Source organism: Vicia villosa, linkage group LG4, assembly GCF_029867415.1.
Source record: "Vicia villosa cultivar HV-30 ecotype Madison, WI linkage group LG4, Vvil1.0, whole genome shotgun sequence".
NCBI classification, from domain to species: Eukaryota; Viridiplantae; Streptophyta; class Magnoliopsida; order Fabales; family Fabaceae; genus Vicia; species Vicia villosa.
This window is the reverse complement of record NC_081183.1, coordinates 158,174,071-158,194,689: the sequence shown is the minus strand read 5'-3', so window position 1 is coordinate 158,194,689 and position 20,619 is coordinate 158,174,071. Positions and strand designations below refer to the sequence as shown.

The window sequence follows — 20,619 nt, the reverse complement described above, 5'->3', positions numbered from 1 at the left end:
CCCTTAAATGTACAAGTTATCCCTGTAATATATTTTTTTTATTTACTCTCAGATTTAGTGTTTAATTTATACGTTTAGGGGAAATCCAAAAAATAAATAAATTACAGAGGATAATCCAAAACAAAATATTACATGAGAGTAAAGCGAAATTCACATATATTATGGGGGTTAAAGTGGTACTAACCCATTATTTTTTCTTTGATACATATACTCTTTTATATTATGTTTTTCTTTGATACATATACTCTTTTATAGTATGATGACAATTTAGAGTGGGAATTGGAGTGAGGTATTGACTTTAATTGGACAATACATGAGTATAAGTAAGAATTAATATGGAAGTAAATTTGAAAGAATTCATTTTAGTCTCACATAAGGAACACAAATATTAGTAGTATATATTCCAATTTGGCCAAATAGGTTGGGCCCCATGGGGTATCCAATTTTATAATGGAGGGAGGACACACCATCAAGTCATCTAAATATTTTAACACTCACAATAATGTAAAAAATATGTATTTCAAACACTTCTCAATCAAAACTCCGTTGCAACAACTACAATGCATCTTACTGTAAGCGCAATACATTTGCATTTTAGAACTATGATTTATAAATAACCACATTCTGTAAATTTTAAATTTATAGTCCTTTTTAAAATACAATTTAACATCAAATTTTCATCCTACCATAATTTCTTTTAAACCGAATCTAAGTCTCATTTTTCAAGAGTACATTTCCTCTTTCCAATTGCTTGAGCCATAAGCTAAATTTGATTCACCACATCCTATATAATTCATATAACAAATTTTCTATTCTCCCACATCCAAATAAACAAATCCACAATTCCACACCATCCTCCCCTTCTTATCATCCAAAACAATGTATTCTATTGCCAAATTTTCTCACCACAAAGACACAACCATGAACACCACAAAAAGATACAACGAAATATCCCATTTCAGCCACTCAAAACACAAACTAACATTCCAGTACTCCGATTTCCCATTCAAATGTGATGGCTGCAAAGAAATCGGCATAGGCTCGCGTTACAACTGCACCACTTGTGACTATGATCTTCACATGCATTGTTCCATACCTTCTCCTTCTCTTTTCCACCCTTTCTACCCTAAATGTTGCTTCCAGTTCCTCTCAAAGCCACCGGGCGACATACCCCGTTATTGCAATGCCTGCGAAAAGAGTGTCACTGGTTTTGTATATCACTGCTTTTCGTGCGGTTTTGATCTTCATCCTTGTTGCGCAAAGCTTCCAATGATACTCGATGATCACGGTGAAATGAAGTTGTATCTGTATCGTAAAGTGAGTTCGTCGTGTCAGCGTTGTGGACAAAAAGGGCGGAGTTGGAGTTACAGGTAAGAATGAATCTGCAAACAAACGCGTTATATCTATTTATTTTTTTGCATTTGTAACATAATTTATGGATCCGTCCCTGATTACAGGTCGTCGTGCAAGAAGTATAACCTGCATGTAGCATGTGTGAGGGAGATGATTGTGGAGAGTGGACGGAGCAACGGAAGAACAACAACAATGGTTGAGACAGGTATTCCTCTGAGTTTGAAGAATGGTCTGCACACTGCAAAAAATGGTGGGGGGAGAAGCAAAAGTAAGGCTAGGAAGTATGCTGAGATGGCTGGAATGGCTGTACAGATTGCTGTGTCAGCTGTTTTAGGAGATCCAACGGTTCTTATTGCTGGGATTATGGGGTCATTGATGTCAAGAACTTGATCTTGTGGTGAACAGATGTCTCAAGAAATCTCACACAACTCTACTGGAGAGTATGTATTGTAGACCTTTGAAAGTTATGAGTAGAAAAAGTGATTGTAACCATAGAGTATATAACAATGACTGTGATTAGCACTCAAAGTATATATACCTTCAAGGCCTTGTCACTAAGTTTAATTTTATCTTAAGATAACTCGGTGGTTTCGAAATGAGTGAGCTTTTATATCCGTATTAAAGAATCTGGTTATCGACTCGTTGGCTATTGATTCTAAGCCAATTGAATCGACGACTTCCTGTTCTTGTTTGATCCGGCTTAGGGACGAATAGTAGCCACGATGCTAGACTGTATGGTCTATTACCAAATCATTAAGGTCATAGGACAAACAAGTGGCTTTCCAACTTATTCTTCCACATAAGAGTAAGATCCGTCCGGTCCTGGTCGAAGAAAACCGTCACACCAGGGGTGAATTCTCTACCTCCAACCAACTTCTAACTGTCAAAACTATCTCTTAACTGTCAATGCAGCTAATTAAACTATGAACTTAGGTTAATGAATTTCACAAATAATACTAGTAATACTCCCCCACAAGCTTAAGGATGTTGCAAACCAACCTTGACTTTAACTATAAGGTCACGAAATGTTGCAGGTTCTAAAGGTTTGGTAACTGTATCTGCTATCTGAAGTGACATGGGAACATGTTGGACAACGAGTTTCTTGGATGATATTTTTTCTCTCACAAAATGGATGTTCAATTCAATGTGCTTCGTGTGAGTATGAAGGACAGGGTTATGTCCCAGATGAACAACACAGAGATTGTCACAAGATAGGGTAAAGAAAGAAATCTCGGTGTTTACTTCATGCGATTGGGTTTGGACTAAAGAAAATGCATGAGTTAGAAGTGAACTTCTATCATCAATGTCACTGGTCCAATCACTATCACTATATGTTCTAAGAGAGAATTTGTTATGAACATTAGAAAGAAGAAAAGTGAAGCCATATTTGATTGTGCTACTTAGGTATCTTAGTTCTTCCAACAACACTCAAATGTGTGGTAAGACGAGAGGCCATGAAGTGACATGCCTTGTTTTAACTAAATGTAATATTAGGTCTAGTTTAGGTAACATAGTGTAAGGCCACCAACAACTGACCTTTATTAATGAGGATCTAAGAAAGTATCAATACCATGTAGAGTTTGAGAATGTTGAGCATTGGTGTGGGAGCTCCATTAACATATGACATGTTGGCTCTTACTTGGAGGCCTTTAATGTACTTGGTCTTAGATAAGAGAAAGGAGTCTTGGTCATGATAACTAACTTCAAATGCCTAAAAAGTATTCAGGTCTACCAAGCTTTTTCAAGGCAAACTCGAGATTGAGTTTGTTGATGAGATCATGAACTAGAACTAGCATGGAAGATGAACCAACAATTAAAATGTCATCTACATATACCAAATAAATGATGATGCCTTGATGAGAGTAAATGAAAATAGAATGACAACATTTTTTTTGGACACAAAACCAAAGTGAAACCGGACTTAGTGAAGCTTGTCATACTATTGTTGCGAAGCTTGTCATTGTGCTTGTTTAAGACCATAAAGCACCCATAAATCAAGGCTCTATAATCTTTGTCTCTAAGATCATCCTTTTATCTTCTTCCTATTTGTTCATCATTGCAGCTATGATGGCATCTCTTTTTTTGTGGTGGTATCCTGGATCTTTGACTAGAGGAGTTCATGGTGACACTTATGACAAGAGGAATAACTCACAAAATAAAAGATACAGGAAAGTATGGGATATGACAAGAGGAATAACTCACAAAATAAAAGATACAGGAAAGTATGAGATGTAAGAAAAAGTGAAGAAGAGAGGTATACCTATTTATAGTGTGTCATTTGGGAAATTTGATCGTGTATTCATGGCAAGCATTTAATGTAGATTGTGGTGATAAAAAACAAATCACAGTCTTTTCTTTTTAAGACTCCCAAGTGATATATTAAGTGATCAAATCGGTTATATATATATATATATATATATATATATATATATATATATATATATATATATATATATGATTTCCTCAGAATTTTATAAAAATTTCATTAATACTGAGATTTGATTTGCTTGAGGCGCAAGATAAGTTTAAATTTGATCTGAAAAATCTTTGTGTCAAGCTTTTTCAATCGGTCATCATTACATGTTAATCGACTGGACTTACGTAATTAAGCCTCCTTAGTGCATGTTGGGCCTTATATTAATTCTTCTCTTTTTAGCGGCCCCAATTGTCACCATTTGCATCCCTTTTGCTAAAAATACTCTAATACTCATCTTTATGAATTAGAAAATAAATCTATTTACATGAGCAAAAATTTAAAATTATTATTGTAAAGGGTTAATCAGATTTTCTTAATTATTTAGAGAATTTCTCAACCAACCCCATGTCCTTCTCACGCACTACCGAATTGTTCATTTTGCCCTCGTGTTTTCGTAGATGCATCTCCGGAAGTACCTTTTTTTTGTTAAACGTTGTTTTGTTCCGTAGATGCACCTACAAAAGTCTTCTGCATGTGCATCTACGGAAAGGTTTTGGTGTTATATCCCGCGCCAAACCTTTCCTCTCCCTCATTCTTCATATTTTCAAACTCAACTCTCTCAACCCTCATACTCTCTCAACCCCAAACTCTCTTTTCCCTACCACAAAATCGTTATCAAATTCGGCTACGTTGTCAACATCAACTTCAACTATCTATCAAGTTCAAAGCGATATTTTAATCGGTAAGGTTTTGAAATTTTTAGTTATTTTAGATAGTTTTGAAATTGAATTGGAATGTGTTATTTAGGTATAGAAATGAATTGATAGGTTTAACAATAGTGTTTAGAGACAATGTAGGGGTTGTTTGAGGTTTTAAAGGGACGATCAAGCCAAAAAAATTGAGTCTGTAGTTGTTGGAACTATAATCAGATGCCATTGTTGCGTTTCTGAGTTTCAGTTGTTTCCGTAGACCCGTCTACGAAAGAGATGGACATTGGGGCTTTCCGTAGATCCATATACGGAAACACCCAGTGTATTCACAACTAACATGCTTCCGTAGGTCCATCTACGGAAGTATCCAATGTTTTTGAAACTAACATACTTCCATAGGTGCATCTACGGAACAGAGTCCTTGAGGAGGCACGAGCGACGCTAGCAGAACACGACTGGAGCTTTGCCGAGGGGTTCATCACATGGTACTACAGAGTCTCACATCCATACATGCTTCCAGCTGCAGAGGGAAGTCCTCTCAGACTAGTCAACGAGGAGATTCTCCGTACGCATCAGGCTCAGGTGGACCACACTCAGGATCTTCTTCCTCTGTGTCGTCAAATAGCTGACAGGGGCATCAGAGCCATTGGAGAGGGTTTATTCTCTGAGGGGAATGCTTCTAGGCATGTGCTGGATGATATGATCAGGATGGCAGAAAGTGCATTTATGTACCGTCGACATCGTGCCAGAACCCGTGGGACACTTGATGCTAGGGGTAGAGCCAACAGATCCCTTCGTGGATTCGGAGGGGATGCACATGATGATACGCAGGAGGACGTCCGACATACTCAGTAGTTATATTTGATGATGTATTTATATTTCATTTTTGTATGTATTTGATGATGTACTCGACACTTTAACCGACATTATTTATGTATTGTATTTTTATTGGTCTACCTATTGTTGTCTTTAAAATGCATTACTGAATCTGAAAATGTATGTCTTTAAAAATGGAGTTTCTGAATGAAAATGACATGAATTCAAAAAATAGCAGACCGTTCCGTAGATGCACCTACGAAACACTCTATTTTCACCATATTCTGTAGATGCATCTACAAAAGTATTTTTAAAATAAAAATAAGGTGAAATTAACTTTGTTTTCTTTTATTTTATACGCTTCCGTAGATGCATCTACGGTAGATAGTAAATTTTTTTAAAATATGGAGTGCTTCCGGATGTGCATTTATGGAAACTAGAGACAAAATTGAAATTTTATGTGGTGCATAAGATAACCATTAGGTGGGTTGTGAAAACTACTTAACTGTAGCTAAAGCTGGTTTTTCATAGCGAAATTGCACATAACTTTTATAAGGGTTAAATAGCTTTCACCCCTGCAATAGTAGCGTATTTTGATTTTCCCCCTATTAAATTTTTTTTTGTCTTCGCCCCTTAGAAAAAAAGATTTTGTTTTCAGACACCCCATATTCCATGTTTGGTTGACTGGGCGGGAGAATCTTGCTGACTGGGCATGATATGTAACCAAGCAACCTGTCCCACCAATTAAACTAGTTCTTTTTCTTGATTTTTATGGTTTGAAACTCAACTTATATTTAACAATTAATACTAACAATATATACTTACAGTATATACATACTAACATTTTATTAACTTTAACATTAATATAATAATAAATTTATATATTAAACGTTAAAATATATATATTATAAAAATATATATTTTTGTTGTTTTTCAAATTTATATATATTATAAAAATATATATTTGTAACAATATATATTTTTGTTGCTTTTCAAATTTATATATATTATAAAAAAACTGGGCAATAATTTAAACGTTAAAATAATATTAATATTTGTAAAATGTTAAACGTTAATATTTATAAATATTAATATTTGTAAAATGTTAAACGTTAATATTTATAAATATTAATATTTGTAAAATGTTAAAAAGTTAATGTTTATAAAATGTTAAAAAATTTATAAAACGTTTTCAAAAAAAATTGGACAATAATTTTTGTAACAATATTTATTTTTATTGTTTTTCAAATTTGTATATATTACAAAAAATCTGGACAATAATTTAAACGTTAAAATAATATTAATATTTATAAAATGTTAAACGTTAATATTTATAAATATTAATATTTGTAAAATGTTAAAGAGTTAATATTTATAAAATGTTAAAAAATTTATAAAACATTTTTATTAACGTTTTTATTTTATTAACATTTTTATAATTATTAATGTTTTTCTTTTATTAACATTTTTATTTTATTATATTATAAATGTTTTTATTATATATATATATATATATATATATATATATATATATATATATATATATATATATATATATATATATATATATATATATATATATATATATAGGGGACGACTCAAGTGAGAACACTTGGTTATAATGAGAAATGAGAACAATGAATCACGACCATTAAATTTGATTTTAATGGACTGGATTGATTTCTCTTTCTAAGATCCTTAATATTTAATGGACTGGATCCTAGAAAGAGAAACCAATCCAGTCCATTAAAATCAAATTTAATGGTCGTGATTCATTGTTCTCATTTCTCATAATAACCAAGTGTTCTCACTTGAGTCATCCCCTATATATATATATATATATATATATATATATATATATATATATATATATATATATATATATATATATATATATATATATATATATATATATATATATATATATATCTATATATATATATATATATATATATATATATATATATATATATATATATAGTTAGTTAGTTTAAAATGTTAGTTTATAAAAAACATTAAAATGTTAATAGTTTATAAAAAATAGTTAGTTTAAAATGTTAATATAATTAAAAAAAATTGATAAAAAGTTTTAACGTTAAGAAATTATAAGTTCGGGGTATATTTTTAATAGTTCAGCTATTGTTTTTTATATTAATTAAGTTTGAAGTAATTATGGTGTGCGTGTGTGTGATTTAGCGTTGAATCGTTTGGGTCTTGAGAGTGTGCTCCTCTTATAATCGAAGCAAATATGTAGTTCGTTTTGTAGTTTGCTTGCCTCACAATTTCTTGATCCTTGAAACCAGGTTCGAATCCTGGGTGTGACAAAATAGACCCCTTTTATAAATATATCAGTAGCACTTAATATGGTGCTGATTGATATTTTACACGTCAGTATATATCTTTTTCTCGTTAGTCATTGTTTTTATTTCACACATGAAGACAATAATTACAGCGAAAAAACATGATACTCTTTTTTTATGGGAAAAGCTAACATGTGCCCCAAGGGCACAAGTTAATGAGATATTTATAGAAATATTTTCTTGAAACGCGTGCATTCAATGTATTGAAACTTTAAATATGACTTTATTGTATTTAATTATATTTAACTTTTTCTAATTATAGTATCCTTAACATATGCCCTTAGGGCACATGTTAGCATGACCCGTTTTTTATATCAACAAAATAGAGGAAAGCTATGGATATTGTACCTTGGAATTTGTGCCACTAATTTGCGGTGCCCCACATAGTGTATGTGTTTAATGTTGCACGAAACATTAAGGCTAGCACAAGAAATTAGGTTGGAGTATATATAAGCCATGTGCGAGCTTCACAAAAAGATAAGGGGTAGGACTATAAACTTTTTTAATTTAATTTCTGTCTTTTATCTAACAAGTTTCACATATTTTATAATTTTAGCCTTTCAAAAAAAAAATTATGTTTTATATTTGTCTTTACAATTATACTATTAAATATTTCAATCTTTATATATATATATATATATATATATATATATATATATATATATATATATATATATATATATATATATATATATATATATATATATATATATATATATATATATATATATATATATATATATATATATATATATATATGAAGTGTATTTAGTGAGAAAAAATAATCTTATATGTGAGTGAGTGGAAATTTGAAATTTCAAGTGAGGTAGTGATTTTAAGAATTTATGTGTGTTTGGTTTCAGAACCAAAGACCTTTATTTATAGGCACATTTTATGGTTTGAGGGGAAACATAAGACCATTTGGTGGATTCAAACTCAAGTTGCATAGTTTTGCTTGTTTGTGAATAAATGAGAAAATTATGGTCCCCTTGGTGAAGCACAAGCTTTAAACATGACTTAGGGTGGTTGTTCTGCACATTAGGGAGTTGCTTGTTGGATTTGTGTTGCTTTTGGTGCAGAGAAAACAAGTTAGAGGTTGAAGACAAGTTGAATTTGTGATTAAAGCTGCTTTACAAGAATGGAAGTCAAGCCTTTATGCCTAAAATGGAATGATCTTGTGAACAAAGTCTTAATCACTTGGATAATGACTCAAAAGTGTGTGTAATCTCTTGATTATATGGAGATTTACAAGCAAGAAGGTCTGCAATCAAAGATTATGCAGATTTGGATCCATTTGCAACTTGGTTCATGCCTTGCAAATGACCTATAATTCAAGAATGGAAGTCCAACTTCATCCCTTCGAAACTCCTAGCTCACAAATGTTATGGAGGAGTTCTAGTACTTTTTAGAAAGCCCTAAACATCATCTACAACTTTCATATTTGGTATTTTCTCAAATTCTCAAAAGGATCATGATGAAAAGTGGTCTCAAAGTCACTTACTTTTAGAGTTCAAAATTGTTTTGTAAAATTTTCAAAGTGTTGGAGAAAAAAGTGGGCAACTTCATGGCTCCATAACTTAACATTCATTCACTTCTGGAAAAATGCTCACATAGACAAAGTTGTAGATCTTGACTTTTTCTTTAAATGATGCTTTAGAGCACAAAATTTGGCCAAGTATTGAGGAAGTTATGGTTTTTCAAAGTTGAGCAAAAACATGTGTTTTCTTCATGAAAAAGTCAAAAACCTAATTGTTGACTTTTGAATCTTTGATTGATTTTTCTTGATCAAATGAATTTAATAACTATATATTCATGATTTTGATATTCAAATGTCCATGGTTGACCAAATTTCTCAAAAGTCAAAGGTGATCTTGAATAGTTGAATTTTTCTAAATGAATTAATTTCTTCTAAGCATCAATGGAATCAAGATCTTCTAACCAAATGGATGTTATGAGTGGATTATAATGAGACATTGGAGATCCTTCTATCATGATTTGATCCATGGAATCATGCTTTGACCAAAAGTCAACTCTCTAAGAGAATTATGTCAAAAACCTTAATTGTGCACGAGATGAATTTGAAAATTGTTGATCTTGAATTGAAACACACTTGGACTTGGAAATTAATGAGGAGAATCACTTGAGCATATGAGAAATATTGAGCTCTTTTGTGAGCCTCAAAACCCTACTTTGCCTGAGTTTCTTGATCATTTATCTATCTTGGGAAACAAGTAACAAGCAAACACAATCTTTTTGTATATTTTTTGGTTAGTAAATGATGTGTGAATGATTATGTATAATGATAATGATGATGATGATCACACTCTTGGTGTTTAATGCAAGATGAGATGAGATCTCAGGGTCAAAAATTGGGGTACAACAATTATCATGGCAATCTTTGCTTCTTTCGTCTTTGTGCGATCAAGCAGATCATGAATATATCTGTGTTAAATTCAAAATAATCCTTGATTAGTGGGAATGACTTCAACGCCAAGAAAAAATGAATGGATCGTAAGTCTTTGATGGAAAACTTAGTGGATATTGTTGAAATATACTCAGTAATTGCTTGATCCAAGGTGTAAACTTTGACATCTTCGTTGAGATAAATGAATAATGATGGATCAGATTTGGAGTTGACAAATCCATAAGAGAGTAATAAAGAATGTAAGGTGTTGAACCAAGCCTGAGGGGCCTGTTTTAAGCCATACAAGGATTTCTTTAACTGACAAATATGGTCAGGGTAATCTGGATGATGAAATACTAGTGGTTGTTACATGTATATGGTTTCTAGAAGTTTACCATGCAAGAACACATTGTTTTTATACAACTGTCGAATGTGCCAACGTTGCTGAATGGCCAATGTGAGAACCAGTCGAACTGTTGAAGGTTTAACCACATGGATGAATTTTCGATCATAATCTAGTCCAGGGCGTTGATGAAATCCTTTCGCGACTAGGCGTTCCTTGTATATATCAACGGGACCGTCTGAGCGGCTTTTTACTCAAAACACCCACTTACATCCAATGATATTAAACGTTGTGTTATTGGGAACTATATCCCAAGTTCCCTGTTGAATTTGGATGCCACGACAACACTCCATTCAGAGGAAGCCATTTCTTGTGATACACATGTGGGTTCATGCGGTGATAGTAAAGGATGATTTAGAACCAGTAAATATTTTTTGTTTGGCTTGTGTATGTTATGCATGGACCGTGTGATGGGTCTTGAAGATTCAGAGGATGATGTTGATATGAGTTCCAATGGTAGTGTAGTTTGTAGTGAGGATGTCGTTGTGGGTAAAGGTGATGGTTGGATGTTATTTGAGTTTGAAGGTGTAGCTTCAGTTGATTCAGGTGTAATAGAAATGGCATGGTTAATATTGGAGATGCTTTTATGGGATGAGTAGGAGTCATACGGGGCTGTAATGTGAGGTGTAACACCCCATATATACCCGGAAATTATTCAATAATCAGAGTTTCAAAATTTCTCAACACACTAAATGAGGCGCCACATAATCAAAACAAAAACAAATCACCTCGTCGCATATAGCGGATACATAGCACCTTTGAAACAGGATAACTTATTGTATTAAAACACAGCGGAATCACTTAAACAAGTATTCAGTAAAATATCTTCAGTTAACTTATCATTTTGTTCAACCAAGATAAAACAATTAAACAACAACATCATAAAATGACATAAATCGTCTCCCCCCTAGAGTGCTACGTATCAGAGCGACAACCGACTCAAGTAACAGCAACTAAATCTTCATACTTGAATACCTGCACATTACCAATATAAAGGCAACGGCGAAACAAGAGAAAAGGGTGAGATATCAAATCATATAAGTGGGCGTATGATAAATTGCATGTTAGAATTCAAACATATAAAATCATTACATCGCAAGTATCAATATTTACCATTCACATCATACTTCCACAGTTCATAAATCTCACATACTTTTCATCGCATCATAATCATGTAAACAACATTATCCAATATATTTCACATATTCCAGTATACAACAAGTTCAATAGTATAATACTCAGAAATTCAATACTATTATTTCAATATATATACACAACCCATCATTATCATATATTCACACTTATCACCAGTTCAAGTATCAAAGCATCACCAAATTCAATTATCACATCTCAGGTACACATAACCATCACATAAATGCATATATTCAAACATCACATACCACAAAAAGTGACTCAATGCAAGACATGTGACTCTATGCATGTGGTACCCAATGTGGACCCAAAGTTCCACCGCTTCCGATTCATATAGAATCTAGCCACGCTTCATATCCGGACAAGATCAAAGCCACCAAATGTAAACATATAGTTTACCGCTTTCCGAATTCACTCTAGAATCCAAGCCGCTTCCGATCCGGACAAGACCAAAGCCACCACGTATGTTTCCAATTAAGGATCAACGTAATCTACGTCTATTTCCATTCAAGGATCACCGTCTAATACCATGTGAACCCACTGTTTCACCGCTTCCACAATAAAGCCGACTATGCCATGAATGAATGTACAATTACCAACCAATCATGCAATTAAGATCATCTCTACCATCTTAACATTCTGCATATCACAATAATTCAACTCAATGAATTATCCACCAATTGTACACAACATTCACAACACATACATATCATTCACATATAAAAGGGCAATTAATCAATTACGATTCACAAAATCCAATTAACACTAGTAACCATACTATCTCATGTTAATTCTCATTTTGCCAATTATATATGAACATGCACTTTTAACATAAAGCAATTAATCATTAAAATTAATGCTATCCAACTACTCACAAAGAATCAATATCAAAATAGCATCATCATTGTCATTTACTTCACAAAATATTTGTCACAAGGCACCCGCCCATATCACAATCATCAATTCATAAAAGATATTAACACTTCACACATAATACAACAACTTCATATAAACAACGGAGCAATTCCAAAAAATCACATAATCAACGGTCGATATCATTAAACAAACACATAGATATCCACAATAATTCATAAGGTATGATCACAATTCAATACCGTTTAATCGGACACAATTCAATTACTTCGCCGATTATCCAATTCATTCGGTTAAATTCACTACTTACTATCCTACCATAGTTCCTAAGTTAATTACTAAATCCCGAAGTATGGTTACGGTCAAATTCTCCAGATACCGTTATTTACCGACAAACCGAATAATTTATCTAAGTTCAAGTATTTTCCAATTAAATAGACTATTTGAAATTAATTCAACTATTAATTTAATCGACCAATTAATATCACAGTTTCCACAAAATAACACCACCACGTTAATGTACTAATTAAACTTAGCTGTATGTAAATTTTCATCAAATTCCGGACAACTAATTATACCGCTTAATTCGGCTATTTCGATCAAACGGGTCTGTTTTGTATTTTCATTAAATTCCATAATTGCTACTGTTACATACTTATATACTTCCTACTGTTTTAATTATATTCCATTTTAAAATTTGGTTTCATTACATTATGTTATCATGTTATATATTAAATAAACTCATGAATATGAATTAAACAACATACAGCAAGGAAAAGAAATTATATATTATATAAACTCATGAATATAACAACATACAGCAAGGAAAAGAAATAGCAAGTGCATAGCTAATGAGTGCCGATTGTCGCTCACACGTCCCAGCATTCATGGATATCATGAAAATGAAATACATCATGGCTGGTATCTTATTTTCATTATATATTAGCATTATATGTGTACTTAAATGACATTATGAAACAAACAGTGGAACAGAACAAACAATAGAACGGTAATATGTGAAACAGTGCAGAAAATGCAATAAATCTATACACCCAATCCCCACATACAAAGTTTCATAAGCCCCATTATAGGAAGAGAACCGCACCCTTACCTTATCATTTGAAGCAACTCAATGGGTCTCCGATTCACACTTTCGATTGGGCACCATGGATGGAAATCTTCAAGCTTTGTTCATCTTCTCCAAAACTTGCCTCTTTCTCTTCTATTCTTGTTTTCTCCCAAAAATGACAACTACTCTTTCTCATCTCTAAAACCCTAATTTTATCATTCTAATTGGGCTTAGTCTTTCACTTCCTTTCTATTATTCTTCACAAATTAATTAAGCCCAATAAGATAAATAACTCCAAATAACCAATACCTCACTCAATAATATTCCACCGATATAATAATTCCGACTTAAAAATAATATTATTCTTAATATTATTTTCCGACTTCAATTTAATAATTCCGAATATGCCCTTAAATAACACCGACAATTCAAATTCGACTAAATCAAATATTTAAATCCTTCAATAATTTAATTAACCAGTTTAATTAAATTTGGGGTGTTACATGAGGGATCGATAGCATGGAATTAGGAGTTATGGTTTCAGATGTGCTAGGTTGATATGGGTGAGCCAAAATATTAGGGAGTGGGAGCCATGAATGTTGCAACAGTAATGAAGGTGAGAGTTGAGGGTTTGGGTGTGAGAAAGCGAATTGGTCTTCGACAAAAAAAATATGGCGGGATAGATGCATCCTTCGAGTGGCCCGATCTAGACAAATGTAAGAGTGATATTGTGTAGAATAACCAAGGAAGACACATGGTGTACTACATGAGAATAATTTGTTTGGAGCATATGGATGTAGCCAAGGATAACAGAGACACCCAAACACTTTAAAATTTTTATAGGATGGAAGTTTGTTGTGAAGACATTCAAACGGTGGTTTATCATAAATTAAAGGAGTGGGTATTCTGTTAATGCGATATATAGAGGTTTGAAATGCGTAACACTAATATTTTGATGTAATGGAAGCATAACTTAATAGCGCGGGGGTTGTTTCAACAATGTGTCGATGTTTACGCTTGGCCTATCCGATGTGTTCCGGGATGTATGAACTCAATACCAAATATTCACGAAATCTAGTCCCTTTTACAATTGACTAACGTTAAATATTATCTAGGGTTTTGAAAACCCTCTTGAATCTCAATCTAAGGTGGGGGGATTCTTCCGTAGCTTCTTGATCCACTTATACATTGTTTTTTTTACAAAGATTCCAAATATTATTGGAGTGCTACATTGATAAGTGACAGGGTCGGCCCTACCCGTTTAGATGTCTAAAGTAAATTTTAAAATGAGGCCTTTAAAATATATTTTTGAATAATAATTTTATGGTTGCTGAGAGTTGACCTCAAGACAAAAATAAATAGATCTAAATTTTACCAACTCAACTATAATTATATATGTGACTAATGTGTCATTATATATTTTTATAACTAAATAAAAAAAATTTTGACTTTTTTTTAAACTCAAACTTTTAAGGCTAAAATTCTAGCCGGGCCCTTGCGCCGGCCATGATAAGTGAATTCGAGATATATGACCGTTCAGTAAAGTAATCAACATGATTAAGTGCTACATTTGATTGTATTTTATAATAGTCCATAGAGTTCAAAAACATAACCTACAAATAGAGGATAGTTCCCAACTAATCTTTATCTCTAAAGCCAGAGTGATACGTAAGTTTTGACATAGTCATACTCATTTTGATAAACAAAATAAATAAAAGGTGTATCCAGATGTTTTTTTCTATCACCAATTTCACCACACAATTTAAGAAAGCTAGACGTAGTCGTTTTGACAAATTTCCATTCTGTAATCATGTTCATTTAATTAGTATTGGTTCAACCATATAGTTGACTATGGTCACTTAATTTACTGAATTTTAATTTATTGTAATAGACGGCATCATAACATAACCCACCTAATATTAAATTTTGTTGCACCAATTCACAACTGCATGCATCCAATTTTCCACCTCAACTCAACTACTAAATCGTAAATGTTTCTTTTCATTTATAATTATCTGTTTTCTATTCCATATTTGATTTTTGCTTTTGTTTTTTCATTCACTTTTTCCAATCCATTGTTACCAACTTGTGAAAATTTTAATGTTTAAGAGTTTATGTAGTTTAATTAGTAAAAATAAACAGGTGTATACAGAATGAAAATATTTCTTTCTGGCCGGCATTTGGCTAAGATATTTTCATAAAAATAAAATTAAACACAAATTAAGCACTCAACAAAACACATTCATCTTCATGCAAAGAAGGCTCTTCTAATTAATGTTAGCACTTAGGCATGGACTAATTAATGATATCACTACTTTTGTTTATACAAATAATAATAAAAGAAGAACCAAAGTTTATTGACTTTATGTTTTTCATTTCTGTTTTTGATTTTGTCGTTAGCTTTTCAGCTTCACCAAACTTTTACAGCCCTTTTAAATGCTTAGAGACAGTTGAACATTAATCTGAAAAACATGCAAAATCAGTAAGAAAAATAGACACACAAACAGATGAAAAGCATATTAAAACAGCATTGAAAAAAACTACAAAAGTAGTCTTAGAATTTATTTCTCTGTCTCTACTCAACTACCTTTTATTTATTACTAGTACAACTACACAGAGATATAACTATAACCTCAGTTGTGAGCTGTGACTTGAATCATAATCATCATCATCATCATCACAGTTCTGAAACATATACCTTTTGCTGCTGATTCTCTTTCAGTTTGAGTTTTCACTATGTCAGAGGTTTACACTGTCAAGGTTGAGGAAGGAATGCCTGCTACATCTGATGGAAAGCCATCTGTAGGCCCTGTATATAGATGCATTTATGCTAAAGATGGTCTTTTGGAGTTGCCTTCTGGTTTAGAGTCCCCTTGGGATTTCTTCAGGTCACTGTCTACTTTGTTTTACTTGTTATTAATTAAGTTTGTAAGAAGCTAAGAGTTTCTGATATGCTAGTTTTATATAACGGCTTTTGAGCTTTGCTTAGAAGTTTTATGTTTCCTTTGACAGGGATTCTGTTAAGAGGAACCCGGACAACCAAATGCTTGGAAGACGTCAAAAACTCGATTCTAAAGTACCTAATTCATCTTCATTGTATTTTCAATTCCATGAGTTATTTGTTATAGTTTCAAGAGTTCAAAATATTTAAATTGAATTTTCAGGCGGGACCATATTCATGGCTCACGTATAAAGAGGTCTATGATGCTTCCATCCAAATGGGATCAGCCATGAGAAGTCGTGGTGTCAATCCTGTGAGTTTTCACCGGTTCCCGCTCTGAACTTAAATATACGCAAAAATAGAACGTGCATGTATTTAGCCAATATTGGGACACGTTAAATGTGAAATTTATGATCTGACTAATGATTTTATGTCACTAGGGAGATCATTGTGGCATATATGGTGCCAACTGTCCTGAATGGGTCATTGCAATGGAGGTATAGTACTTGGTTTGTAATTGAATCATCATTCTTATTATATTGATTATTTTTGTTGATTAATAAGAACTAATCTGATTCAATTTTCCTATTTTGCAGGCTTGCAATTGCTCTGCAGTAACATATGTTCCATTGTATGACACCCTTGGTATGTGTTTTTTGCCTTCACGGTTGTTTGTTTAGATAACATATATATTATATTATAAGCATAATTTCTATAACAAAACATAAATAAAGTCAAAATGTTTTCATATACAAGTCATGAACAGTTTTCATAAGCTATCTTGGAGAGCTTGTGGAAATAAACCAAAAATAGCTTGTGAGACAAATAACATCATAGTTGTCATAACTTTAACCTGTGTTTATGCCCAACAGGTCCTAATGCTGTGGAGTTTATAATAAACCATGCTGAAGTTTCAATCGCATTTGTTCAAGAAAATAAGATTCCATCAGTATGTTCTAGTTCTTTGATCTCAATGTTTTCATTACTGCAAGACGGAACATCTAACATATTTAATTGTTCTACTGTTAAATCTTCTGAGAGACCTAAAATTCTGTTATTTTTTCCATTCCTAAACTAACATTTGTTTCGACAGATTTTGTCATGTCTTGATCGGTGTTCTTCAAATCTTAAAAGTAGGTCAAGCATTACTATCTTATTTAAACTTAGTCAAGTTTTAAGGTTATTTTTTACGATATTTAATGCAAACTAACCTGTGTAAACTAATTAATGTTGTAGCTATTGTGAGCTTTGGAAATGTTTCAGCCACACAAAAGAAGGAAGCTGAGGAATTTGGCACATCCTGCTTCTCCTGGGACGAGTTTCTCCAGTTGGTAAGATATTATTTAGCGTTTTAAATTATGGTTGCAGTCGTGCTTACTAGGAAAGTTCATGGCTCGATCAAGAAGAATCAAACTCTTACAACAGTTCGCTAAAACTGAACCGATAAGCTTGTTTTCAACTGCCTACTGCTATGCAAATAGTAGCATGGACAATTTTGACGGGACATTCTAAAGTATTTTTCTTTCTTTCTTCAGGGAAGTTTAGAATGGGATCTACCACCAAAAAAAAAGACTGACATTTGCACAATAATGTACACAAGTGGAACAACCGGAGAACCAAAAGGTGTCCTTATTAAGAATGAGGCTTTCATGTCTGAAGTGTTGTCTATTGATCAAATTATCATGTTAACAGACAGAGTGGTAAGATAACCAGTTTTTTAAAACTTCAAGGATTTCACATTAAACTTCTTCATATTATCTAAGATTCATACAATGCATGAAAAACAAAGTTCAGTTTTCTATATTTGTGAGATGATATAGTAGTGACAGGAAATATGCAACGTTGTAATTTTTGTAGGCTGCAGACGACGATATATACTTCTCCTTTCTTCCTCTTGCTCATGTATACGACCAGATAATGGCGACCTATTGCATCTTCAAGGGCTCCTCAATAGGATTTTGGCAAGGCGTAAGACTTTGATTCCGTTTTTTCATTCTTTCCAAGTCTTTTGTTTCAACTCCTAGAATTTCTTATAAATTTTCTCTTTTAAATCTTGCAGGATGTTAGATTCTTGATGGACGATGTTCAGGCATTGAAACCAACTATATTTTGTGGTGTTCCTAGAGTTTTTGATCGTATTTGCTCCGGTAAGACACCAATATATTCTTCTCATCTTTTATAACTTTCTTATACTTGTGTAACTATATTATCCAACAAGCACTAACTATATGTTTTTCACATGAAGGTATCAAAAGCAAAGTTTCATCTGCTGGATCAATCAAAAGTGCATTGTTTCATTATGCATACAACTAGTACGTTTACAACAAATCTCTTTAGAGTGTCTTAATTATATGTTTGTGTATAGACTAATCAAGAGTCCATTACAGTAAGTTAAGTTACCTGGAGAAGGGTCTTCAACAGCATAAAGCAGCACCTCTGTTTGATAGGCTTGTGTTTGATAAGGTAAACTACTTGTTTTAGGGAATTTTTTCGCAAAATTTTGTTCAGTCGAAACTAAAAAATTTCGATTTTTTGGTAGACAAAACAAGCACTCGGTGGACGTGTTCGTATCCTATTATCAGGAGCTGCTCCTTTGCCTATACATGTGGAAGAGTGTTTGAGAGTCACTAGTGGATCCACATTATCACAAGGATATGGTATATGAATAAATGAATCTTCTTCCTAGCACAATGTTGTGATTGTGTATCACATATTAATCTATTTTCTTTTTTTTTCCATGTCAGGTCTTACTGAAAGCTGTGCCGGGTGTTTCACATCGATTGGCGATGTGTTTTCTATGATAGGAACAGTTGGAATTCCCATGACAACCATTGAGGCCAGACTTGAATCTGTACCAGAGATGGGATATGATGCACTTTCCAGTGAACCCCGCGGGGAAATTTGCCTGAGAGGAAATTCATTGTTCTCTGGTTACCACAAGCGACAAGATCTTACTCAAGAGGTTATTGTCGATGGTTGGTTTCATACAGGTATATTGATTTATCCCTAGTAACTAACTGAGGCACATATGAAACCCATATTGGCTCCAAATGCAGTATGTTAAGATATGATTTTGATATCGTTGCAGGCGATATCGGAGAATGGCAACCAAATGGAGCCATGAAAATTATTGATAGGAAAAAGAACATCTTTAAATTGTCTCAAGGAGAATACATTGCTGTAGAGAATATTGAAAGCAAGTATCTGCAATGCCCTCTTATAACATCGGTATGCTTCTATACCGAAGCAAGAATTCTATTGGATATCAAGTGTTTAAGGAAAGTTCATTTACAATAATAATGAATAAAAACATTTCTGTGTTTTCAGATTTGGGTATATGGGAACAGTTTCGAGTCATTCTTGGTGGCTGTGGTGGTTCCTGAAAGAAAGGTTCTTGAGGATTGGGCAGTAGAGCATAACTTTACTGGCGACTTTAAATCTGTGTGCGAAAATTTAAAGGCAAGAAAATACATTTTGGATGAGCTCAGAAGCACTGGTCAGAAACTCCAAGTATGTATTATATATGATTTTCTTATGCTATTCTGCTTCTTTTTGGTAGAATATGATGCATGATGAATGTGTGTGCTAGCTACATCTGACATGAATGAAACTCTTTCAGCTTAGGGGATTTGAGCTGCTCAAAGCTATTTATCTGGAACCATCTCCCTTTGACATAGAGAGAGATCTAGTAACTCCAACATTCAAATTGAAGAGACCTCAATTACTGAAATACTACAAGGTAACTTGTTTCATTTTCTATGATTAATATGTCATATTTATTAACTTACTATTGCACTTTATGCTTTTCTTAAATACACTAATGTTACTCTCTGCAAACATTACTTGGCAGGATCAAGTTGATGAACTTTACAAGGAAGCAAAAGGAACAATGGCATGAGCCATGTGATGCAAAATCTATTTGGTTTTATGTACATTTAATTATATTGATTAAAGTGATAATAATCTATTAATATAGTATAGTAGTATGTTAAAACAGCAATGTAATTCTTGTCAGTTTAATTAAGTAATAAGATCATTTCTATGAAATGTTAGAACCTTCTCCAACTTAAACAGCAATGAATGCACTTCCAGAAACACAACGGTGTATGATCACACAGCATA

General features: G+C 32.9%; 2 protein-coding genes across 2 annotated transcripts; both read left to right on the top strand.

The window, feature by feature from the left end:
• Positions 1-819: 819 nt before the first annotated feature.
• On the top strand, positions 820-1,911 carry LOC131595691 (protein VACUOLELESS GAMETOPHYTES-like). The gene is made up of 2 exons (XM_058868122.1): positions 820-1,370; positions 1,458-1,911. The coding sequence occupies exons 1-2, from the start codon at positions 880-882 to the stop codon at positions 1,741-1,743; spliced, it is 777 nt and encodes a 258-aa protein (XP_058724105.1). The 5' UTR covers positions 820-879; the 3' UTR covers positions 1,744-1,911.
• A 14,129-nt stretch (positions 1,912-16,040) lies between these two features.
• LOC131595688 (probable CoA ligase CCL6) lies at positions 16,041-20,544 on the top strand. Its single transcript, XM_058868120.1, has 19 exons — positions 16,041-16,444; positions 16,569-16,632; positions 16,721-16,810; positions 16,938-16,994; positions 17,094-17,142; positions 17,370-17,446; positions 17,591-17,630; positions 17,734-17,828; positions 18,033-18,197; positions 18,355-18,465; positions 18,557-18,644; positions 18,743-18,809; positions 18,885-18,960; positions 19,037-19,154; positions 19,242-19,487; positions 19,586-19,725; positions 19,825-20,007; positions 20,117-20,236; positions 20,348-20,544. The coding sequence occupies exons 1-19, from the start codon at positions 16,293-16,295 to the stop codon at positions 20,393-20,395; spliced, it is 1,986 nt and encodes a 661-aa protein (XP_058724103.1). The 5' UTR covers positions 16,041-16,292; the 3' UTR covers positions 20,396-20,544.
• Positions 20,545-20,619: the final 75 nt, after the last annotated feature.